The 25,984-nt window shown below is 30.3% G+C and overlaps 3 protein-coding genes, 1 non-coding gene and 1 pseudogene across 4 annotated transcripts; 2 read left to right on the top strand and 3 right to left on the bottom strand.

The window, feature by feature from the left end:
* Positions 1-4,153: 4,153 nt before the first annotated feature.
* LOC112759055 (F-box protein PP2-A15-like) lies at positions 4,154-7,470 on the bottom strand. Its single transcript, XM_025807883.3, has 3 exons — positions 6,728-7,470; positions 6,000-6,118; positions 4,154-4,724 (listed from the first exon to the last, which is right to left on the bottom strand). Exons 1-3 carry the CDS (start codon positions 7,031-7,033, stop codon positions 4,262-4,264), a joined length of 888 nt encoding a protein of 295 aa, XP_025663668.1. The 5' UTR covers positions 7,034-7,470; the 3' UTR covers positions 4,154-4,261.
* A 2,014-nt stretch (positions 7,471-9,484) lies between these two features.
* LOC112730031 (uncharacterized) lies at positions 9,485-10,443 on the top strand (annotated as a pseudogene).
* A 5,076-nt stretch (positions 10,444-15,519) lies between these two features.
* LOC112759051 (uncharacterized) lies at positions 15,520-18,238 on the top strand. The gene is made up of 2 exons (XM_025807873.3): positions 15,520-16,547; positions 17,014-18,238. The coding sequence occupies exons 1-2, from the start codon at positions 16,086-16,088 to the stop codon at positions 17,935-17,937; spliced, it is 1,386 nt and encodes a 461-aa protein (XP_025663658.1). The 5' UTR covers positions 15,520-16,085; the 3' UTR covers positions 17,938-18,238.
* TRNAR-UCU (transfer RNA arginine (anticodon UCU)) lies at positions 18,037-18,109 on the bottom strand. The gene has a single exon. It is a non-coding gene; the product is annotated as a tRNA-Arg (tRNA).
* Positions 18,239-19,391: 1,153 nt separating the features above from the next.
* Positions 19,392-25,079, bottom strand: LOC112759042 (pyruvate kinase 1, cytosolic). Its single transcript, XM_025807863.2, has 16 exons — positions 24,733-25,079; positions 24,539-24,635; positions 24,311-24,408; positions 23,656-23,811; positions 23,321-23,398; positions 22,953-23,084; positions 22,720-22,800; positions 22,536-22,607; positions 22,352-22,441; positions 21,911-22,055; positions 21,640-21,728; positions 21,170-21,265; positions 20,957-21,024; positions 20,666-20,765; positions 20,225-20,284; positions 19,392-19,851 (listed from the first exon to the last, which is right to left on the bottom strand). The coding sequence occupies exons 1-16, from the start codon at positions 24,799-24,801 to the stop codon at positions 19,699-19,701; spliced, it is 1,584 nt and encodes a 527-aa protein (XP_025663648.1). The 5' UTR covers positions 24,802-25,079; the 3' UTR covers positions 19,392-19,698.
* Between the last annotated feature and the right edge of the window lie 905 nt (positions 25,080-25,984).

Here is a 25,984-nt window from a genome sequence, read left to right as displayed (position 1 = left end):
TCATAATATTTACGGTTAAAAACAATCTAATTATAAATTTAAAATTAATATAAAAATCTAATTAAAAACTCTTAAAATGTAGAATTTTAATTATAAATTAAAAAAGTACATGAATAAAGAATAATTTAATCTATTTACAACAACTCTTAACTACTTTTTATATTATTATTAAACTATATATAAAATAATGTCTAAAATTTTGCCTTTATTAAAGAATAATTTATTTTATATTATAGTACATAAATATGTATGTATAGTATTTCGTCACGTCAGAGGATTTGATTGCATTGTTAGAGTATACTATATGGAGTATGTAGTAAAATGTTTTCACTAAGAGAGTGAAAGTTGTAAAAATTAAAACTACCCTAACCCTACCTAACATATGCATGCATTTGGCTGTGAAAAACACAGGCGAAGGCTGCGGAAATAAACAACTACGTGTGACTCTACGCAAACGGCGCCGAACCCTTGTTGGTACTTCCATTTTTTTTAGTGAAAATTCAGGAGCAGGACTTCACGTAAAGTTGATAAGTGAGAGCCGTTAGATGGTTTGACTGATTTGACTAAATTTTCATCTTACGACTCTCAGCTATCAACTTCACGTGAAGTCAACTGTACTTGATTTTTCACTTTTTCTTTTTCATATAACTATATCTTATGTTATTAATTATTTACTAACAAAATTTATGAAGCTAATAAATCTATGTCTATTGTTAGATTACTATGAGCAAGCACTTAGAGAGATAGAGAGAAACAGAATATGCATGCTACAAATTAAATCTATGGACCAATTAATTAATTAATTTGTTATAGTAGTTCGATCAATAGGTATAAAAAAAAGTGGTCATTTACATATATAGAATTGTTTTTATATAAAATCGATAAGTGAAAATTATTAAATAATTTAATATATTTAATTAAATTAAAAATCTAACTAAAAAAATGAGATATTTATCATTTGAATCAATATCTTTGCTTAAATCTTGCATATCATGTTTAATCGTATTATATATATATATATACATTAAAAATTAACTATTAAATTAATTTGCAGTCAATTTCATGTAAAATTGATAGCTGAGAGTCGTTAAATAAAAATTTAATCAAATCAATCAAATAATCTAACGACTCTTGGTTCTCAACTTCACGTGAAGTCGACTGCACCTGAATTTTCACCCTTACATATATATATAATTGTTTTATATAAAATCGGAAAGTGAAAATTATTAAATAATTTAATATGTTTAATTAAATTTAAAATCTAACTAAAAAAATGAGATATTTATCATCTGAATCAATATGTTTGGTTAAATCTTATACATATGGTCCTTGATTACTTGCATATCATGTTTAATTGTATTATATATACATTAAAAATTAATTATTAAATTAATTATTAATATAAAATATATATTAAAATAATTAAATAAAATATATTTATATATAAATATACGGTGATTAATTTTTTATGTACAATTAGTAATTTTAGTACGTCTAGTTACACAAATACCATGTGCTAATGATGGTAAAACTTGAGATTTCATCGTAGTAATTAATGTGCAACATTAATATAGAGTTAAAAAAGATAGAGAGATTCATTAATTGAACGAAACTACCGCCGGAAAAGCATAGTAGAAGCTGTTCCACATATAGTAAAAACCTACTCTATTCGTTTCAAATTAATTTTTCTAAAATTATGTATAATTACTAAAATAATCATTAAATTTTATTAAGGATTTAAAAATTTGAGAGAAAATGAAAAATTATATTTTATTTATGAGCAATACTAGGGGGCCAGCAATTTTTGTGATTGTTAGCCATCAACTAGCCATTAATGATGATTTGATGGTGTGAGATTGGTATGAGATTTCATCCAATGGCTCACCTTCCCTTGCTGGTTACATGCTGGCCAAAATTCAATAAAACTGCTGGCTCCCTAGACTTTTTCTTTATTTATTGCTATATATTTTCTGTATAATTAATTAATAGATTATTAAAATATGAAAATAATAATTATTTTAAAATAAAAAAGTAGAAAAAGGTAATTAATTTAAAACGAAAGAAATATGTTTTATAATGTTTGAACGTACTGTTGTCTTTTCCTTTTCCCTTGTCTCCCAACCATCACACAATTTAGTTCTTTTCTTCCTGGTTTTACCAAACCCTATTCATCATTGAATTGAATGTATTAGCTTTTGCATATTTTTATTTTTAGTTTTTATCTTATTTTATTTTTATAAAGAAGTTCCATGCAAATGAATAATTTTGATTTTTCCTTAAAAACATTAATGGGGTCCCTCTGACTAGTTAGGTTAACCAAGATATATATATATTTGTCTGATTTGGACCATGTATGAATGGATAAATTAGACTAGTGTCAATCAAAAACAGTAGAAGTGATATTTTATTTTGATTCATTCATAATTAGATCTATAATTAAATCGTTACATCATTTTATTACTTTTATAATGTTTTGGATAAATTGCATTGATCTGCCTTAAAATAAGATGATATTATAAACAAACACTGCTTGATTAATTATGCCTATATTACTTCTCTAGAGATGAGGTTTGTGTTATGCTTCAAAATTATTTTAAATTTTTATAAAATATATCAAATTGAGTATTCTAGAAATTAAATTTCTAATATCCTAATTGAGATATTGTAAAGTAGGCAAAGTAAATGAAACAAAATGCTATTTTAATATTTTCATATGATGACACTACGATGTGGATTATTTTTGTACAAGACATTGTAACATAGCTTTCCACAAATTAAATGTTTGTATAATGCAATATAATATTAGTACCTTTTGGATGAATAAGTGAGTCTTGAGAATATTAATATATGAAAAAAGTTTTAGTTACAATATCTAATTTACAAATTAAAGATGATTATTTATATAAAAATATTTTTATGTAAAAATAATAATTAAACATGTGTTATATTAAACAGTTTAATCGAATATGTTAAATTATTTAATAATTTATAATATTTTTCACGCCGTGTTTTTTCATGTGAGTAGTAACCAAAATTAAATTACTTAAAGATTTTAACTATTTAAAAGCGAAACACAAACTCTTCTATAGACCTATAGGCTTCATCAAAAGGACCTATAAATGTTAACCATGGTTAAAAACTTATATATCCACATAGAAATTTATTAGCTTTTATCTTTTATTGTTTTTTTTTTATAATGCCAGTCAGATTGGATCAGGCAATTTAACAAACTAATTAAATTCAAATAGTATCAACAATTAATGTTCACTCAGTTTAAATAGTGTTTTCACTGAATTTCTTTTAGCACACTGTTGCATATAGAGGAATGATGTCACCTTTGCTACAGTTGGTATGAAAGGGAAAAAAAAAAAATCCCAGCATCACTTTCACTTGCATGGAAGTAATGGACTTCTCAGTGATTCATCACATTTTTATGGCAATCCTATAATTATCTTCTGTGTGTGGCTATGTATTTTTAGAAATGTTGTATATATAAAGTAGAATGTGACAGGGAAGGTTCACAGCATGCTACATAACTTGGAATAAAGAACCCAACATCAAATTGACCCTAATTTCATTTCATCCAATTCTGTTAGGCTATATCATGGATTGGGAATTGAGAATTGCTACTTAAAGAAATGGGGGAAAAATTACTTATATATACTTCAGACTATTTTGTTCCTTTTTTGTTGGGTTATTTATGTTATTAAATATATTCACATATGATAGATAGGGCCATAGGGTGAAAATTTACTTGAGAACTTTCTATAAAATTACTTTAATGTAATTTACTTTAATGTGAGTTTGAGTAATTTTATTTTTTACACCTAAGTAACACAGAATTAGGTTGTTCAGCCATAAATATGCTATCATTGACCACAATTTGACTGAAAAATAAGTTAATTGATGGCATTAATAACAAAAATCTACTCTTGCATCCCAAATAAGTTTCAGAAGGAATAGAGACCAGCCACTGCAAGCAAAAGTGCAAAACCTTTTTTTGAGTTTTTTTTTTTTCTCCTTTTTTCTGATATATCATCTGACAAATATATAGAATATGAAAACAACTAAATACATAAAAATGATGAATTGCATGACTATAGAGAATAGATACCTACTAAATGGGAAAAAAAAAAAAAAACTCAGCAGAAGATTATTTTCTCCAAATCCTCAATTTTGTTTAGAAGTATATATATAATCTTTTAGACCCTAACAGAGTCTGACATTACTAAACAAAAAACTTCCTAATTTGCATGTGTGGCTATTTCAAAATGCCTCTTCTCTTACGCTCTCTCAAATCACTAGGTATAATAAATACAGAATCTACACAAAGGCCACCTTTGGAATGTGTACAATCAATTTGTTTCATGGAGAATCTAACCTCAGTCTTAGGCTCTGATCCACTGACTATGAACTCCCCCACCTTGTAATCTACCCAGTATCCACGCTTATGGTTGCCGTATCCATCGTCGAGCTCGGTTTCGTCCAAGCAGAACTCGCCTGATGCGTGTTGACCATCTGAAGTGGATAACTCGAATTTCACAGGTTTTATATCCCAACCATGAGTGTGTTCGTAATTGCTTACACGCCGCCCGAGCCTTTTAGAAAACCGTCCAAGGTGAAGTCGAAAGGAGAGTGTGTATATATCAGGAGGAAATGGAAACTTTACCTCCCCGTCCACTTCGAACCACCATATTTGCTGCAAATATGCTACAATTTGGAACCTGAAAATTGTCTAAGCTGTTACACAATGCTGACAGATTATAAGAACAAAAGGAACACAAAGCAGCTTCAAAATAACAATTTGCAAGAATGCTGCAATGCACAAAAATAAATGCAAAATGGAACACACACAAAAAGTAAACCGACATAATTTAAGTATAGTGTGGCATTGAGAATTAGTTGCAGCTATCAATAAACTAATCTAGGTAGTGAAAACCAACCAAAACCAACCTCCTATTTGATTCAATCCTGTAAGAGTATTGTGGTTCAATAAGGTTGTAAAATACAGTCAATCCCTACAAATCTGATCAACATCTCAAGTTTGATTTAAAAGAATCATTCCAGGTCACAATAACTAAAGCAGCAAATATCCATCCTGTCCTTGTCCAAATTAATGAATGTATATGTATGTCGAAAATTAGTGTCCAAACTTTTATAATGAGTTGGATTATGAATCTTAAAAGTTATAAAATGTCTTCATTTGTTTTCCTAGTAATCACAAAAAGGTATAATAGAATAAAATTTAAATGAAGAATTATTTACTTATAGTAAATAATAATATTGTAATAGGGCTGTCAATGTGGTCTGTGAAATTATGTTAACTTTTAGGACAAAACAGAGGAAAACCCAAACATAGGAGCAAACTCACGATCACTAGTCCATTTTATTTTGGTTTGGCTCCAAAAGGATGATAATTAGTCAGCTTCATCCCATTAAGCAGTTCTATGAATTGCTTTAGTTACTTTTGATTTTAAACTCAACATTGAATCAAGGATTAAGCAATGAAGCTTTTAAAACAGGGAAGGCCACAGAGACTACCCGTTATGTTAGTAGCATGCCAGAAACAGATTGCACATATGTGAAATGAACTACAGTCTACAAGCCTAGTAGTTCGACAAAAACACAATCAAAGCAATTTCATATAGCATTGTTATAGTTGTTAAGCACTACTTCACATCAACAAGTTCTGAGCCAGGAAAAACAAGATAAAGTTGTTTTATTTGAATTGCATTATACCAGACAAATCATCCTAAATTGTAATGATATTCGATGGCAGTACCAGTAAATACTTAGATAAGACCAACCAATCCTACTACTAAATCATTTTCGTATGATTCCCTTTACAATCAAACCACCAAACAATCCTATTATTTCAGCAACAAAAAAGAAAACTAAAACTACAACGAATATGAAATGCAGTCTTAGAAATCACAGCAAAAATCTTATACAACAGTCTTAAGCTTCTAATCTCAAAATTAAAGATTTGTTAATCTAACCTAGATTCTTCGGTAGGAATCCAATTCCAGTATCTCCGGTCGTCAATTCCAGTAATTGCCATTGCCTTTGCCGAAATTGCCATGCAAACCCTTCCTGTCACCCTGTCGAGCCACACTTCCTGTAAGTATATGCATAGATCAGCTTATCTTTGTACTCACCACAAATCATATTCAAAATTGACTCAAAATCCAAACATAAATAAAACCCCCTCCCCTCAATCTCAGTGAATACACCACAAAACACATCCACTTCCAAAATAGCAAGTAGACCCAAAATTAGTCCTCCAAAGACACACAACATAGTTAGAACTTCAACTTTCCTACTTCATCAACATCAATTATATACAATGAAGAATCAAATTGATGTTACACATACTTGAAGGGCCAATTTAAGCATCTACTCTAACAAAAACCTTATGAACACTTAACAAAGGGACCGTATCCAAATTATTACTACCATTGCTAATTTGATGAATAATTGAGTATCCTAACCAAATTAAGAAGGCTTTGAAGTTGGAACCTTCCAAAAAACAAAAAGCAATGTTTCACCTAAAATTCAATCAAACCAAATCAGGTAAATCCTCTGCCATACCAACAAAAATCCTAAAAACTATCTCTAACCCCAATTATTGCTACCAATGATGACCTAATTTACAATTCAGAAGAACCCTAGCCAGCACAACCACTACAAAATTGAAGTGAAACTAACCTGATTACGGAACCCTCACCTTATTGCCGTCGTCGAATGGCACGGGGCGAGATAAGAGGGCAAAAATGTCCTTTTTTGAGAGATTCTTGTACCTCTCGGGAGGCACGAGATCGAGAAGATCGTGATAGTTAGATGGAAGCTTGGACTGCCAAACGGAATCGGCGGAGGCGGCGCCGCGAAATGCGCGGTTGAGTCGTGCAAGGTTGCAGATCTCCGGCGGCGACAGGTGGAGGAACACGCGCGCCACGCAACCCTCCGGTATGTCGCCGAGGCCTGGACCGATCATCGAACCGTTCGTACCGAGGTTCGATAGCGATGCCCCCATCGCTTCTTCTTCCGATTGAAGGGCAAAATTGTCCTTTTACTTCTTCCTCCTCCTTTTTCTTCTTCTTCTTGTCGATTCAAGTCATGGTTTACGAGAATAAAGGGGGAAAATGAGGTGAAAAAAGGAGCGATTTTTTTTCTAAGGATTTGAAGAAGATTTTGGGGTAGTTAGTGGAATTTTTGTTGTCATGTGTATTGCGTTTTTGCGTTGGGGGAGAAAAGATTTTTATTTTATTTTATTTTATTTTATTGGTGTTAATTTAATTCCTTCGATTGTGGATTTTCCGGGAATACGTGGAAAGGAAAATGTTGATTTTTTTTTCCGGAAGAGTATTTAAAGCGAAAATAGTGAGCGTTTTTTTTTATTATTACAATAAGAAAAAAAAGACGACAACTGCCGTATGAGTTTATGAGTTACAACTCATTGACAGCAAAAGTAATTGGCTGAACTGAGGAACCGAATTTTATCGAAGAAAAAATAAAATAAAACAAAAACTCATTTAGCAAAAAAAATTAGTGATTAATCAAATATAAAATATTTATTAAAAATAAATTAAATATATTTTTTATACATAAATTATATGTATAACTAATTTAATAATTCTTTCTTTATATTTATATAAAATTTTTGAATTTATTAATTGTATTAATCATTAAATTAATTATCAATAGAAATTATATATTAAAATATAAAATATATATTAAAAATAAATTAATAATATATATATCATATACAAATATATAATAATTAATTTTTTTGTGCACATTTTTATTTATACCACTAGATCAATAATATAACATATGATAGATTAAGTGATACAAAAATAAATATCTAAAATTTAAATAAAAAAAATCATATTATTAATTCATAATAAGTAAATTTATGATTGATTATACATATAATTCAATAAATATCTTCCGTATTTTTTATTTTAAATTTAAAATTTTATGTTTAATTTAACTAAGTGATTTTTCATATTAGGTTTTGCATTAATTTTTTTTTTGAATTTTTTATTGCAATAATTTAATCTTTTAGATTGAGCTTAAAACTCCGTACAAGTTCTTTAATTTATTTTCAATGTGAGTCAGCAAGCGAACTGCTAATGTGACATAGTTATTACCATGCTGTCAATTATTATGGCTACTTGAGGTGGCTAACAATTTATAATTTTTTAATTTAATTTTTCTCTCCATTTTTAAATAGTAAGATTACATAGTTAGTCTCTATATTTTTATTGAAATTATAAATTGATTCCTACACTTTAAAAATTTGTAATTGGTCTTTAAACAAAATTAAATTTTGTAATTTAGTCCCTACTGTTTAAATTACGTTTGATTTAACAGAATATTCGTCAATATATTTGCTATTTTAAACATGTGACTTGTACGTGTTTGACAGTACGAACTAATTTGTAATTTTAGTGAAAATATATGGACTAATTGTATAATTTAACTATTTGAAAATGACTAAAAACTCCTTAAACTATTTGAATCTACCCCACCCTCCCGAACTCTCTCACTCTCACTTTTTCACTTTCTAAAACAGCACCCCCAGCGCTCTCTGTCTCTCACCTCTGTCCACTGCATCTGTGCTCACGAGTCCCGTCTCGCCTCCTTCCTTCGTCTCACTTCTCTCATCTAGCAGGGCTCGCGTCGCTACTACTCTCCCTCGCCAGTCTCTGCATTGTCTTGATTCGTCTTCCCTTCCTCCTCTTGTGTTCTGCCTTTACAGTATTAGATAAATTTTTTTAATTTTTTTAGCTATTCAGTTATTGGATTATAATATGTTGATTCGTTGCTGTGTTTATATGATTGTGATAAATTGAGCTATTATTTTTATGTTGATTTGTAGAGGAAATTAAAGAAGGGAGGAAAAGATGTGAAGAAAAGAGATAATGGAAGAAGGGGGCGGGCTTTGGCGATGGTGGCTCACGGTAGTAACGAAAGAAAAAGAATAAAAATGTTGAAGAGAGGAGGAGGAAGAAAAAGAAAAAGAGGAAGAAGAGGACATTGTGGTAAATGTGCAATTTTTTTTTACGGTAAACGTCATTGATGACCTAATTACAAAATATTTTGAACAAGGACCTAATTATAAACTTTAATGTGTAGGACTAATTTATAATTTTAACAAAAGTATAAGGACCAACTGTGTAATTTATCAGTTCAACGAGCTCCTCTCTTATACTCAACCCATTCAGGTAATGTCGCACTTATAGATTGGTATTATTAACTACTAGTACCAATAATTAGGAATTGGTAGCTTTGATACCATTCAATTCGGTGCTTCCCAATCAACTCTATTCATTCGCTTTTTTATATAAATAAATAAGAGAAAAATTTTATTTACCAAAATACGCACGAGGAGAAATGCTTACCGAAATACGCAGGACCAACTCAGGAGAGGCACCCGCGAAATAGAGTTACACTTCAATCCAGGTCCGGCGGTCACGAAATGGACATGACAGCAGCAGGAGGCATGCAGCTCCCCCACATCGCTCCTGGCATGCACGAAATGGGCCCCATCAATTCTGGCGCACACAAGTTGGGCCACCTCAGGGACAGCGGCAGCGGCAGCGAATTGGCTCCATTACGCTGGCGGCTTAGGATCATAGTTCTTTCATATTCTATGAACACATATATGAAACACACATTTGTGTTCAGTTTGGAACAAACATGTGCCACTGTTTCAATCTCGTATTGTGCTTCATAGGTCTTGCTATACATTAACTGCTTGAATGTGGAATTAACTACCTTACAACCCGATCTGATGAGGAATTTTGGCTGTTTGAGAAAATGGATGAAGAGAGGAGACAAAGGGAGAATTATAGATCTCGTCTCAATGAAGAGCATGAAGTTTTAGATTGGGTATACTCTGCTCTAAATAAGGATGATCAAGCCAAATCTTTTAATGTTGGTAGTGTTACTAGAAAGCAGAAAAGAAAAAAGTGTCGTGTATGCAGACACATTAAGTGATTTGCAGTGGATGAGGGCTATGGAGAATGGACAAGATGTATCTAAGCTTTCGGCTAAAGGGAAGAAAAGAGGCGTCCTCCTTTTCTGACAACCATGCACAAGCCAACAATAAAACATTGGCCGATGAAAGGTTGTTAGAGAAAAGGAGTGGAAGTGTCCTCAAGATGAAGACTGAAAGATCAAGTGCAGATGGTTTCATTGTGACTCTTGCTTCTAAGCGGCTGAAAACTGAAGAATCAAGTTCCCAAAAACATGGAAGTGAGAGTGGTGTGGACAAGAATACGTTTTTTCTGTACTATTCACAGGAAGAAGAGAACAAGCTATCCTGGCCAGGGTTCATCGTCTAATACCAGAGACCAAAATGCCAATGACAGAATGCCAATTCGCGGACGTCGCTGGCATAATGGAGCTAATTCGCTGTCGCTGCCCCTGAGGTGACCCAATTCGTGTGTGCCAGGGCTGATGTGCCCATTTCGTGCTTGCCAGGAGCGACGTGGGGGAGCTGCATGCCTCCTGCTGCTGTTATGCCCATTTCGTGGCCGCCGGACTCGGATTGGAGTGCAACTCTATTTCGCGGGTGCTCCCCCTGAGTTGGCCCTGCGTATTTCGATAAGTATTTCTCCTAGTGCGTAATTTGATAAATAAAGTTTTTCTCTTATTTATTTATATAAAAAAGTCTTATCCATATTGGTGTGAAGGTGTTGCAGTTTGTAAAATGTTGAAAGTTAATAAATAATTAACTAATAAATTAATTATTATTTAAAAATTTAAAAAATTAAATTTGATAAGTTAGAAAAGTAGAAATAATTAAAATATAAATTTTAATACTAATTTTAAAGATTTTGACCTAAAATTAAATCGAACGAGCTGAAACCGAATAAACTAGACCTGTACTGGGCCATGGCCCAACCCAATTCATTAAAACACAAAGAGCTTCAGCTTCCTTGCCTTAAATAATTATGATTCCCACTGCTTTGGGAAGAACAAGGGGAAAGTCACAAACCCTTGATCACTAATTTCAATCCCACTTATCTTTTAATCCAGCACTCTAATTGACGAGCTGTTAGTGGTTACGCGTTTGTCTCAAAATTCTCTACAAAGCAAACTAACCAATTTGTTAAAAAATTTACTTTTTCTGCATTAACTGTACTCTACTTCTATTTGTCTTTGTCTGTATGGTTTCACCGAAGTTTAGAGGATTGAAGGAAGGCAAAAATTGAGGGATTAAGATTAGAGTTGAGTTAGAATCTAGATGCCTTAGATGACTTACCCTAACTTATGGTTCATTTATTATTTTAAGTTTTGAATCTGAGTATTGGAATTCTAGGATTGCCTCTAACTTTTTCGAAACCTTATATCTTATGTATTGGAGTTCTAGTTTTGAATCTCAGATATTTATATTTTTTAGATATAAGTCGAGAGGCACCTCGTTAGGCGTCTGGATTTATTATGCAAGCGAAGATCTAAATCTTGAAATGCTGTGTTTTGAGGTTTTAGACTATGTATTTATGTTTATAGATTCTCCGAATCTACAAATTTTGTAGCTTGCCTTCTAGAAGTGACTTTTAGAAAAACAGACTATCAGTTTTCTGTCTTTGGTACATTTTGGGTTGTATATATGTATATATGATGGTCGACCTTGGCTTCGCAAGTTGAATTTAGAGTTTGATATTCTGTAATCTTTAGTGCTCAACTCTTTTTATATATATATATATATATATATATATATATATATATATATATATATATATATATATATTCTTTTTAAGTTTCGTTTACGTGGGCGTTGCACTTTTCGTTTCGCAACTTTGCTTAAGCATTTTATTCAAGACTCCTCGTATATTACATTATTTCAATTATTATACACGTATATATATATTATTTTTAAAAGTCGTAATACCTCGTCACCTCTATTTTATGACTTAAGCATAAGATTTTATGTTGTAAGGTGTTACACAGTTCATCCCTATTAATACGCAGTGAAATGTTACTTTAGTTTTTATTTTCTAGATTTTCAGGTTATTCAAATTAGTTATATGTGTTGAAAGTCTTTTAATATGATTAATCAAAAGCACAATACCAGCAAAAAATATGCAACTGATAGAAAAAAATAGTTTGACATTGATGAAATTAATTAACATTCAGAAATAACTCAAGAACAGAACGTTTACTAACTCAGCGGCCCCAAAATTAAAAGAAGGTAAAGGAGATGCCATTGATTCCTATTGTGTTGCAAAATATGGCACACAATGGGTTATAAGTTATAAATCACTTTTTATCTCAACTAATTTCATTTTCATTATTTTTATACACATGCATTTAGTAAAATAAACAATAAATCAATATATAGTGTGTCCATTGATACACTAGTATATATAGTGCATGTTTCAAGACTAAAAGGTTATTATGTGAGGAAACATATTATATCATTTCACTAATTAATTAAATCTAATAATTCATAAAACGTTAAATAAATATACATATATAAGCTAAAAAGTAAATTCATAAAATACATAGTATACTATAGTATAACTCATTTTTTTTAAAATAATATAGTTAAAATTATTTTTGTGTTAAATTTATTTTTATTTATTTTTTGTAATTTCCACAATTTGAGGAGAAAAAATACCTACATTGACTGTGTTAGAGAAATATGGAAATTATATTTTAAACCTTTAACAAAATTTAATTAAGTAAAAAATAAATAAATAAATTTGCACCCAAACTTATCATCATTGATGTTAGACAACTATTCACGTAAAAACGCTTAAAACGTCTTTTTTTAAAGATGTTTTTTTAATAATTAAAATTTAACTTATATAATTGATTAAACTTGTGTTATTTTTGTCAAAATTAGACGAAATAAATCGATTTAACCGAAAATCGATAAACCAAATCTTGAACCAATTTTAAATTAATATTTTTATAAAAATGACTATAGTACCCTTATTATGGAAAATGACTTAAAATATTTCTATTATATTTTTTTAAAATTCTAAATCCTAATCTTTCTCTTCTCTCTATGCCATAATTGAATTAGAATTTAGGATTTTCAAAATTAATATATATAATAAAAATATTTTAGTCATTTTTTATAATAAGAGTATTATAGCCATTTTTATAAAAAAAGAATATTAATTTAAATCGATTCAATATTTATTGATTTATCGATTTTTCAGTCAAATCAATTTGTTTGGTCTGATTTTAACAAAAATAACATAATTTGATCGATTATATAAGTTAAATTTTAATTATTAAAAAACGTATTTAAAAAAAAATATTTAAAATATTTTTATGTGGGTGACTCCTCTAATGCTATAACAAGTTGCACATGGTAGCTAGTTAAAAAGTAATGAAAATAATGGAAGAAAATATTATTACTAATCAGATGACATGGACTTTGTATGTTAATTTAATTTAGAAGTTATATTATAAAACCTTAAATGTATCACACAGTTAATTACTTTCCTTGCATGCATATATATAACTTTAGTTGAAGATTCAAATTTCGAAGAACTAGCATGCATTATATATAATAGCAATTAGAACAGTTCTTGAATAACAAGTTGTCCACTTGATATAGGAATCTTATTATTATACATTTTGTAAAGTGAAAACGATCAAAGACAACATTTATGGGAAAGAGGAGGAAGAGAGAAATGTCATAACCAGTAATACCACCATTGAAAGGGGACCACACCTTAAACAAGTTGCCGAAAACAAAATAATTTGGCTCCATGCATCAATATATAGTTGACCATCCTGTCACCTTTAAGTTAATTATTATTGGATTTGTAATTTTTATTATATTAAAATAATATTATTTTAATTTAAAATAATTAAATTATTATTTTTTATTTTATTAATTTTTTTTTATTTTAGAAGAATTTGATTCTAACTATTAAATTATTACAATTAGTTAAATTATTTTTCTTTATATATGTATCTCTTAGCTTTGAAGTTAAATATTGTTTTTATTTTGCTAAAACAAAATAATAATCTTGTTATGCTCACACTTTTTATAGTAAATATTATTATTATCTAACATTTCTTTTATTATTTTGTTAATTAAAAAAATATAAATACTCAATTAATTATAATAATTATATTTTTATACGAGTGTTAAGAATATTTGGTGTATGAATATTATTAGATATTATAATGTTTTAGCTTTTTTTTTTGTTAAGTAATGTATTTTGGGGTTTAGGGTTTATATTTTTTTTCTTTTTTCGGTCTGTAAAATATATACATTTGTGTTATTTTTAGTTAACAATATTTTTTTAGTTAAAATTCTATATACCATGGGCCAAATATAATTAAATGTAATGTAATTCAAGGTAATGTATATGTAGAAAAAGAAGAGATTGATGGATGTATATACTAGTATATATGTATATATACATGTTAGGGTCAACTATACATAATATATATAAGATAGTAAGTAATTCGGACGAACATATAATAGAATAAGAGCCTTATTAAATAATAATAATAATAATAATAATAATAATAATAATAATAATAATAATAATAATAATAATAATAATAATAATAATAATAATAATAATATCAACTGAAACTATGAATGTATGTAATAGTATAATCCACCTCATTATTTTTTAATTATATGATAAAGGTTTTGGTAGGTTTTTATCAATGAGAATAGAACACATAGTAAACTATTTATATTATTTTCTCTTGAAAAAGTTTTTTGGAAAATAAAATAATTAATTAATCACTCTTATTAGCAATAAAATATGTCATAGTTCCTTTTAAAATAGTGTTTATCACCTTAATTAGAAGACGGGGAAAGAGCACATAGCAATAGTAGCAAATAGTATAGTAGTAATGTTAATTTGTTATTTAATTCTATAGATAGAAAAATTAAAGGCCAGTATACAGAATAAGGATCCTTGTTGGCGCTATGAAATACAGCACTTAGCATTATATATATTCTCTCAATATTTTACAAAAATATTTAATAACAAAAAAAATTAATAAAAAATAATTATAACTTATTTTATTATTATTTAGTATTCATTAATTATTACAATAATCAATAAATATTAAATAAAATAAATTTCAACTTTTTTTGTCTTTTTAACATCGCCGAAGTTTTAATTTTTCTTCAAAATCTGTGGGTTCTCTCATTATATTCATTCCTTTCCAATTTCAATTATTCCAAATCTCACCACTCTCCCTAACCACAAAACCATGGGCACTTACTCTCTCTTTCCACCCAACAAAACAAGTTGCTCTAATTTGGTTCAACTTGTTCACACTTTATATATAGTTTATGCTTAATAATAGTCATAATCATATTATTATGAGAAACACCTTTAATATTTAATATTTGATTTACATTAATTTATTTATATTCATAATTTTTAAAATGATATAAAATACAAAAAAAATGAATAATTAAAGATTTCTCAAAGTTTACACAGCATTAAATTTTTTTCTCTAAAACCATGTAACTATTTATCTATTCTATCTCTATTATATTATCTCCCTCCTTATATATAAATATTATTGTATGTCTCTAATAACATCAACACAACTTCCATCCATGTAGCAGCCATTATCTCAATTCTCTGCCATATTTCATAGCGTTGCTTCTTCCATAATATAATTATCTATTTCACATGTCTACTAATTAGTTCATGTTTGTTGTTGTTAGTTGTTGGTTTCTTCTTAATTAGTACACCCTTTTGTCCTCTTGGATTAACTAACCGGTAAGTTAAGTTTCTAATCACCAAATTAAAGGCCCTTAGTTTAATTAATTACTAGACCTATGGATTTGTGTGTATTTATATATATTCAATTTGTTTAATTAGATTTGGATATATTGAACTCTCCTTGTTATTTGTTTTAGGTTAATTTAATTTGTGTTAGTTTTTGTTGATGCAGATCATTGTTAGCCCTAATAGAGATTAGAATTATATAATTAAGCTTAAGTAGGTATTATTATGAGTTAATCACTTAATTAGTCTATAATTAAGGACATGTGATATAAATAATTGAAATTCTCATCACATTTTGAAAATTTTCTTTAGAGTTAGCAACAAAAGATTTATGAAATGGAATCCAACAATGAACTAGGTAGTGGCATGTTCTCTGTCATAGGTTCTAGTTTCTTAGGATTAGATCATAATAATAATAATAATAATAATAATAATAATAATAATAACCCTTCACAACAACAACAAAATCTTCAACATAGAAACCAACCCAAAATGGTTCAGTTTGGTTCTTCTTCTTCTTCTTCTCATCACCAACAAATCAATTATGATAATAATAATAATTCATCCAAGAACAAACACCAACAAGGTTCTCTAAGTGATGAAGATGAACAAGGATTCAATAATATAGATGTTGATGAGAGTAATAGTAACAAGATGAAGAACATTAGTAGTAGTATCTCACCATGGCAGAGAATGAAATGGACTAGTACCATGGTTAGGCTCTTGATAATGGCTGTTTACTACATTGGTGATGAAGTTGGCGGCGGCGGCGGCAGTAGTGGTGGTGGTTCATCAGAAGTGAGTACTTAATCATATACATATACTTCAATTTTGTTGGTACATGCATCAAACACTACTATCTTCTATATTTTATCTTATTTATTATTTGAGACGTAGTTACATGTAACGCAATACGTTATTGTCCAGAATGGATATGCAATACAGAATACATATCACATCTCATATAAAATACGGTAAAAACTCAGGTGCAGTTGATTTTACGTGAAGTTGATATTTGAGAGCTGTTAAATGATTTGACTGATTTGACTAAATTTTCATCTAACAATTCTCAGATATCAACTTTACGTAAAGTCGACTTCACCTGAGTTTTTACTATAAAATATTTGAACATACTATCATAATCAAAATCCTTAATGAGAAAACTACTATAAATATTCATTATGTTATATAAATGTTATTTAATTTGTGCTTATTTTATGATTTTTGAGATAATAATAGTATTTGTGATGATGATATAACATAGACAAGTACTGATCCAAATGGGAAGAAAAAGATGATGATGAACAAGCAAGGAGGGGGGTTGATTCTTCAGAACAAGAAAGGGAAGTGGAAATCAGTGTCAAGAGCAATGATGGAGAAAGGTTTCTATGTTTCACCTCAACAATGTGAGGACAAGTTCAATGATCTGAACAAGAGGTACAAGAGGGTCAATGATGTTCTTGGAAGAGTAACAGCTTGCAAGGTTGTTGAGAATCAAAAGTTGTTGGAAACAATGGATCACTTGTCACCAAAGGCCAAAGAAGAAGTGAGAAAGTTGCTGAATTCAAAGCACCTTTTCTTTAGAGAAATGTGTGCTTATCATAATAGTTTTGGCCATGGTGGTGATAATGCATCTCAATCTCAATTACAACATGAACAAGGAGAGAAAGAAAAGGAAGAAAGATGCTTTCATTCTTCTTCTAAGTTGAAAATAGGGTGTGAAGAAGAGGATCATAATGATGATAGTGGTGACGACGACGATGACGACGATTCTGAGAACTATTTTGATGAGGATGAAGATGAATTAGGAGAAGGTGGTTCAAAGGGTCATCATGATCATCATCATGATCATAATAAGAGGCAAAAGAAATCATCATCATGTGAATTGATGAAAGAATTGAGCAATGAGGTGAATGGTGTTTTGGAAGATAAGGGAAAGAGTGTTTTGGAGAAGAAGCAATGGTTAAGGAGTAAGATAGTGAAGTTAGAGGAGAAGCAAATAAGGCATGAGGGACAAGGGTTTGAGATTGAGAAAGAAAGAATGAAATGGAGAAAGTATAGTAGCAAGAAGGAGAGGGAGATGGAGAGAGCAAAGTTTGAGAATCAAAGGAGAAGGTTAGAGATTGAGAGAATGATTTTGATCATTCACCAAAAGGAACTTGAATTGCAACATCAACAGCATCAATAGCATTATTTTGTTCCTTAGTTTGTTAATTGGGAAGTGTAATAAACCAGTATTGAGTTGGTTATGAATATAAAAAGTTAATGAGGTTCCTACAAAAGAAAACACGCCCGGTGCGACTCGAACCCACAATCGCCTGATTAGAAGTCAGGCGCCTTATCCATTAGGCCACGAGCGCTTTATATTTTCCTGCTTCATAAATTACTTATGTGTGTGTTGTTTACAAGTATGAGACGTTCAAATATAGAAACAAAAATACAACATCGTGTTTCAGATGAAATATATATAAAGATAATGTGTTTTAGAATATTGAATTAGTGTATTTTTCATTTTTCTGTTAAGAAAAACACAGAAACACTAAATGAGGACATAATTTATTATTTTTCTTTTATTATCATTATTAATTTTTTATAATTATTTTTTTTATTATTCTATTTTTCTTTTTAAATATTTTGTGAAGGAAAAATTGAAGGTCTTCAATTTATCACCAAATAAGATACAAAATATTAATTTTTGTGTCTTGTTCTTCATATTCTATATTGTCCTGTTTTTAAAACCAAATACAGCCTAAGATTTAGAATAGTTATATAATATTCTTTAAAAATAATAATTGGCAAATTAATTCAACATTAGATTTGCCTTCTTTAACTCGAGAGAATTTATAAAAATAGTTAATTTTTTATTGAATAAGTATTAGAAACAAACTTTAAATTAACTAACATTAGCTATTTTTTTTTTCTATTGTAAAATTTAACTTTCGTATTTTAGAGGTTTAGAATTTACAGTTAGAATTTAAAATTTAAGATTTAGAATTTAGAATAAAAATATAATTTCAAAAAATTGGTTGATATTAGTCGAAAAAAGTCGCCCTCCGTAATTAAACTCTCTTATTTTATTACTTTGTTCCGAAAGATGAAAGATAATTTCTTGCTAAAGTAAGCCTCAAAATAGCAACAAAGATGGCATGAAAAGAGACACATACCGGCACACTTGAACTCTAGATTCTCTACAAAATGATGAAAACTTGATATTCTTGTTGCTTTGTCATTGGATCAGGTAAAGTCTTTTTGTTTTTCTACTCATTGTGCTATTTTTCTTTTCAGTATAATGTGAAACCACTTAAGAGCGTGCAAGTTTGCATCATAATTGCATTTTCTGGTTCCTTTTTCGTGCTACACAACAAAGTTGGAACCTTCTGCTGCTTTCTACTTTGCATAGTGAACAAATTCAAATTATTTGACATTCAATAAGATTTTTCTAATAAAAAAGATCAGTAAATAGATGAAACAAGTTGGATAATAATTTTAGTATGTTTGATCTTTGAAATATTTTTGAAAATCCAATAACATGATTAGATTTTTATGTGGAAAAATTCTACACGTGCATTATGATTACATTCAAATTTTATACTATCAACTAAAACATTATAATATCTTTCAAATAATTTCTACCACTAGTGCTAGATAAAAGCCATTAAAATTAACAATCATTGCTTCAACAACAGCATCCAATGAAATCATTTGCCAACTTTGTCCTCTATAGATATTAATCCAAAAATTGGCATCAAGGGCACATCCCCATTGATTTTTATGTTTTACAATATATAGCAATTTTCATTGAGATGCAATGGAGTTATATAAATCAGCCATCAAAATCAAGCAGAGATAACCTCAACTTGTGGCAGAATCATCTGCACCTTTCAAAAACTTTTAATCATCAAAATCAAGCCTAAAACTAATGCTAAAACTGTAGCTGGATGAAACAATTTTAGTCTTCAAGCTCAATAATCTTAACAACAGAAGCATCACCAAGTTTCTGGCAAACAACAACTCTATCATGCGACTTTATAATTCCCATTGCTTTTCCATGGTCAAGGGCAACCTTAAGAATCGACTCGTTTGTTGCACTCGTTGACTCGGCCTGCAGACAAAATATGGGATAAAAATCTAGTCAAATATGGTCACCATAGGATGGGTGCATATAAAACAGCATGCATAACATTCTAGGTCATTTATATGGACACCATAGCACAAAACATATAACTAGTGGTGTACATTTTATGCATAATGAAGATTATGTTCCAACAATTTAATCATAAGCTACATCATAACTATACTTGAGGACAATCAAAGTTGTATTTAAATAAACAATTACAAGATCCAAACAAATAATGCTCTCCCTTCCCTTCCCCCCACACAAAGAAAGAAAACTTCCTCAGGTGGGATGCGCGCAGAACAAACTCAACAGAAACAACTAAAGAAGCAATGATAACTGCAGAGCAAGGACTACTTACAGGATGTCGAGGATCAGCAAGCATGGGAAAGAGACCTCTTACAATGAGTGATTGCCTTGCCTGTAACACAAATTGATTCAAGCCCAGATAACGCAGAATTGCAACAAAATTCATCATATATTAGAAAGGAAGCTCATACTATCTCATGGTAAAATTAAATTCTATTATAATTAATAATTTTCGGAAATGGAAAAGGAGTACAGACACAATATTTCCTTTTTTTTCCCCCCTCCCATGCAAAAGAAAATTGTTATTTAGCAAAATGAAGCAGAAAAATTGGGTCTACCAAAGAAGAATAATCCAATTAGAATTCCTTAGCACCAAAGTTATCATATTATCATACATATATGTACAACCACTCTGTCGGCAAGGCAACGGCATCAACAAAAGCCATCAATAGTTAAAAGAAATAGCAGTTATGTTACAAGTTAAGAATCCAACCTCAAAGGCACCACTAAAGCTCCACTTCAGCTGATTTGTCTTGAGTCGGGGGATCACAACAGAGAGAACTGGCATTGTTGGCCTATACTTTGCAATCAATCTGACAAGTAGATATAGCAATTTTAGGCAAAAACTTTTGCAGGCATAAAGATGCATAAAAGTTAAAAAAAAAAAAAAGATATTAAGAAGACAGGATCAAATTCCAAATGAAACTGAAATCTGAGAGACTAGTTCACTTGTGAAGATAGTAATTATGAAAACATTCATAGCTGAATTACTTAGAGGCAGTACCTTGCGGCCCTTCCAGATGAAGTGAAGCAAATTATTACAGAGGCCTTAACCTTAATCGCTGCTCGCACCTAAAAACGTAAAAATTCGCAACAGAGATGAAATATTACAAACCATCACAGCACAAAAGCAATAAGCAAGAACTTCTTTTCCACCCTACACATACGGCATGGATTAGAATTTTCTATTGAAAAGAGAAACAAAATGGGTAGTTACCGCAGAGGAGGCAATAGATTCCAAGTGGGTCATGGGTTCCCCAACATACTTGACTGTCTTCTTAAAATAAAGGTCTTGATTGAAAACCTTCTCAGCCTATAAGGATGTGAAATAAAAGGCAGAAACATCAGCCAACAGTAACACTTTCAGTGACAATTAAAACGGGAGAACATTTCATAAGATTCAGAGGATTTCAATCAAGCAATTGGCAAAAAAGTAGTGCAGATCTAATGCTATACAAGATAAATCACCATAAGACAGTAAGAGAAAATAAGAAAAATGAATCCATGTTCTGACTTCTGTTAATATTATAATGTGCTAAGGTTGAAAATGAATCTAAACGACTAAACTAATCTTCTAATTGTTCTCATTTTGCTTGTTAATATCATGGAAATCTACTTGCATGAACTCAGGTCAGTCATACCATAGTGTATTATTGATTATTCCACTGAGATATGAAATGAAATTACCTCTGAACAAATTCTGCCAACAGTGGAAATAGTCTCAATAGGGTACAACCCACGCAGGGTCTCAGCACCCAGAAGTATTGCATCACTGCCTGTATGTTTGTTTAACAATTCAACAAACATGAACCCAATAAGTAGTTATAACTGAAGATAGAAACCAAAAATCATTCAGAAGAATACAGTTACAGCTTCAAGCACACGAAAAATAGGATCAGTAAATTCAAAAAAAATTGGCTTAATCATTACATGTGGCATCATACAGCTGGTGACTTACCATCCAAAACAGCATTGGCAACATCAGTGGCTTCAGCACGAGTGGGTCTTAAGTTGTCAGTCATACTATCCACAACACGTGTAAGTACAGCAGGTTTTCCAGCCATATTACACTTGTATAGGGCAGATTTTTGAAACAAGAACACCTACAAAAGCAAATCAAAATTAATTAATATTGACTTTCCATTCACAAAGCAAATATAATTATACATTTACAATAAGGAGCATGGCAGAGGCAACAATCATAAATGTGGTTCAGTTCAAAGAAAATTTGTAACATTAGATGCACAATTTTAAACCTTTTTTAAACATATGGAAGCATCCATTTGTTTTAGTTTACTCAAATATCAAATGCATTATCCACATGACCACAAACATAGCTATTTACACCCACAACATGAGTCATTCAAACAACAAAATGAATTTCAAAGGCAAAACTAACCTTCTCTGGTGGAAGATCAATGCCCAAATTACCACGCGATAGGATAATACCATCAGCTTCTCGTAGAATCTCATCAAAATGGGTCAGGCCCTAATTTCAACACAGACATAAGATTGAATCAGCATAGTCAATAAGAATATATATTAAAAGAGAAAAGTTAACACTATGAAGACATCAAAATCACCTCAACATTTTCAATCTTAGCAAAAATTTGGGTCTGGCTGAGATCACCCAATTTGGAAAGGAATTCACGGGCCTGAATTACAACATAAAAAAGTATGTTAATAGCAAAGCTGAGCAATAGAAAGATTATCAATTATGAATTTGAAATCACTGAACTGAAGAAAAGGACATCAGACTCAAATAACCTGGCGAACATCTTCGGCATGACGAGTATATGAAAGTGACAGAAAATCAATTTTGTTTTTGACTCCCCAGGTGCTAATAACCTGAAATAAACAAATGATTAAAAAAATTAAATAAAACAGCTCCTAAACTCTAAGGAAATATATTGTTTAGGTCAGGAGCCAGAGACAAACATGATGTGTGCAATGATAGATACATGAATCATTCAAAAAGGCGAGTCAAATGCAGAAATTACCTCCTTGTCTTTCTCAGTGAGGGTAGGCAAATCAATATGAATTTGAGAACCATGTAAAGTGAACAATGAGCCAGCCAGTGTTGCTGTATTCTTTATGGTACAAACAACATCTTGCCCACGGACTTCAGATACCTGCACAGCATCAGGTAGAATTTGTCATGAAAGCAGAACTGCAACTATTGTTTTAGGTGTTACTTTAGGATTTAGAGAATATCAACTCAACAAAGTTAATGTTCAATTGATAAAAATCACATTATAGACTCAAAGCATGAAAATAGTAAAGGAAAATAATTTAAGAAAGATAATGAAAATAATATGAAAAAGGGGACCTATTGATATAAATTTTGATTGGGTTGAAATTATATTACCTCTAGCCACACAGAAGTAGTTTCACTTCCAGTGAACAAGTATTGACCAATGAAAATAGTATCACCCTTCTTCACAGACTGCAAACAATAAGAATAAACATTAAAGTTTATTCCAATACATACACTGCATTGAACAGAATAAAAGCAAGTGTACATTTATAAATCCTGCAGGCAAACAGTTCCAGCACAAGGCATCTAAAGGCAAAGACAAATTGCAAATGCAGATACAACACAGACTAGCATACACTCCATAGGCAACAAAAGTGTGAACAGTTAATCAATGAATCATTCAAACAAGTTAATATGCCTTCAAAACAATGTAAATATCAATTAACCTTGGCCAGTCCATCGAAATTGATGGGCAATAACTCTGAAGTGGCATCTTGTCCCCGGTCAGGAGTTAGAACAACCTGCCCATCCGCCTGAAGCGAGACAGTTGTTTCGCTCTTGTTAACGACCTGCATCTCCGCACCCACTGTGTCCAGCATAACCTGGCAGAAGCATTCCAGCAACAAACACTCAGTTATTTGCCGTTGTTCATGCACAACGTTAAAGAATATATATAGCTTGAAACTCAACCAAGAAAACCGTGCACAGATGATTTGCAAAGAAACCCACTTAGGGTGCCTTTGTTTGATAATTTGCAAACCATAGTGTGGTTCCAATGTAAGTAAAACTACTTTTTAATTTTTTTTAAATATGCTTAAAACATAGTTTGAGAGTAAAAATTTACTTTGAAAAGTAACTCAGCTTAGGGTGTGTGCATGTCTTATAGTTTGGTCAACACAAAATACAACATTCTCTCTTCATTACTACTCAATTTGCACCCCTCAAATCATAGTTTGGAGTGTGATAATGCTAACCAAAAATCCAAACATGGTATTGAAAACCAATTCTTTTTTCTTGATGACACAAACTGAACTATCCAATCCTTCATGCAAAGCAAAGCAACAAGGAACAATAAATAAAGAAAAAGAAATAGAAACTGACAGCACAGAGTTTCTTAGTGGTCTTGATAGCAGCCTTGAGATTCTCTAGAGTCTCTTGGTGGTACGCAGGGTCACCCCATGAAAAATCAAATCTAGCCACTGCAAACATCATCAATCATCAATCACCATCATCATCATCAACAAGTATTAAAAAAATAAACATTTTTCAATCAAAATAAACTAACAGTATTTACATGAATTTGAGAATTTGAGAATAAAGAGAGCATACCAGACATGCCAGCTTTGAGGCAACCAGAGATGGAATCAACGGATCGGGATTTAGGTCCCAAGGTTCCGACGATCTTCGTCATTGCAGGGAAGAAGCTCTGCAAAAAAAAAAAAAAAAATAGTAATAATTATTGATATTAATAATAAATAATTAACATGAAATAATAAATAAAAAAAGAAGGAATCGAAACTAACAGGCTTGGATGGCTCGAGGATGGAAGCCATCCGAATAGGTTCTTCTAGAAGGAGGTGACTGGACGGCATCTTTCGTAGTTTTGAGTGAAGAAGAGTGAGTAGCTGCTGCTGCGTGAAGAAGACGAGAACTGCGAACGACGAAGAAGAAGAAGAAAAAGAAGAAGCAGCTCGCGCTGGCTGATTTGGAATTTGGAATTAAGAAAAGAAAATAGTTTGAACGAAGAATATGCTTCGTTGTTTGCTGCTTCTCTCTCTCTATAAATGCTTCCCTAGCTCGCTTTTTCTCTCTTCTTTTTTTCAGAAGACGACTTATTATTATTATTACGAATAATAATCAATAAAAATATAAACCATCCAAAATATCTTTGAATTATTAAATCACTAATAAAGATATTCTTTGAATTTTATAACGATAGAAATATCTTTAAAAATGTTTTCTTAGAGTTTGATTATTTTACAATAAATAAATATTTTTTATATTTTTTAAATAAGAAAATATAGGAAGTCAATAGAGTATTTATACAATGTGTACAATTCATTGTACACATTGTACAAATACTCTATTGATTTCCTATCGGAACTTTTTTAAATGCCAAAAGCTGTTTTTTAAAAAATAATTAGAAATCAAGTTTTGAGATTTTTTTTATGTAGTTTTTAAGTGTTTATCCAAATATTTTAACAAAATTTCAAATTAAATACATAAGTAGTTTGACAAATATAAAAATTATTTATTTTTTATTAAATTTGAAAATATCTTATATGTCAACAAATTTAAAAATACTTTGTTAATTATTTAATAATTAGAAAATACTTTGTTATTTAATACACTGTTTTTTTGTGTCACTCTAAATGAAATGACATAAGTATTATAAGCCTTTTCCATTTTTTTGTATTACATGTGGTAAGATTATTAAGTAAAACTTTTTCATAAAAGATATAAAATATTTATTTTTTTATTTAATAATAAGTTTAATAGTATATGTTAACTAAACCTTTTTATCTATTTATTTTTTATGTTAAGATATTTAATATAGAAATTACTTAGTAAGTTAGTTAAAAATTCACATGAAGTGAAAGTATATTTTATCAAACTATTCTTGCAAATTATTCTTATAACGAAAAAATATGACTCATTATTAGATTATTACTATTAGAGAGAAAGATATGTTTCGTGGAGAAGGGGAAAGGAAAATAGAGAAGCAGGGATTCGGGAAGGGTTGATATGATACGAGAGGGAGCAGGTGGGAGTTCA

This window comes from Arachis hypogaea, chromosome 2 (genome assembly GCF_003086295.3).
Source record: "Arachis hypogaea cultivar Tifrunner chromosome 2, arahy.Tifrunner.gnm2.J5K5, whole genome shotgun sequence".
Lineage (NCBI taxonomy): Eukaryota > Viridiplantae > Streptophyta > Magnoliopsida > Fabales > Fabaceae > Arachis > Arachis hypogaea.
Note: the sequence above shows the minus strand (reverse complement) of the source record. Positions and strands in the feature narration are given on the sequence as shown.

What these genes read in the sequence shown, in the direction of transcription:
- LOC112759055 (XM_025807883.3), bottom strand. Translation starts at nt 7,033, where the DNA reads ATGGGGGCATCGCTATCGAACCTCGGTACGAACGGTTCGATGATCGGT. An exon ending in CATTCGACGACGGCAATAAG is followed by an intron (nt 6,119 to 6,727) that starts GTGAGGGTTCCG and finishes ATATACTTACAG; the next exon opens with GAAGTGTGGCTCGACAGGGT. An exon ending in ATTCCTACCGAAGAATCTAG is followed by an intron (nt 4,725 to 5,999) that starts GTTAGATTAACA and finishes GACAATTTTCAG; the next exon opens with GTTCCAAATTGTAGCATATT.
- LOC112759042 (XM_025807863.2), bottom strand. Translation starts at nt 24,801, where the DNA reads ATGCCGTCCAGTCACCTCCTTCTAGAAGAACCTATTCGGATGGCTTCC. An exon ending in TTGGCAGAATTTGTTCAGAG is followed by an intron (nt 21,266 to 21,639) that starts GTAATTTCATTT and finishes ACATCCTTATAG; the next exon opens with GCTGAGAAGGTTTTCAATCA. An exon ending in TTGCTGATCCTCGACATCCT is followed by an intron (nt 19,852 to 20,224) that starts GTAAGTAGTCCT and finishes TTTTGTCTGCAG; the next exon opens with GCCGAGTCAACGAGTGCAAC.
- LOC112759051 (XM_025807873.3), top strand. Translation starts at nt 16,086, where the DNA reads ATGGAATCCAACAATGAACTAGGTAGTGGCATGTTCTCTGTCATAGGT. An exon ending in GTGGTGGTGGTTCATCAGAA is followed by an intron (nt 16,548 to 17,013) that starts GTGAGTACTTAA and finishes GATATAACATAG; the next exon opens with ACAAGTACTGATCCAAATGG.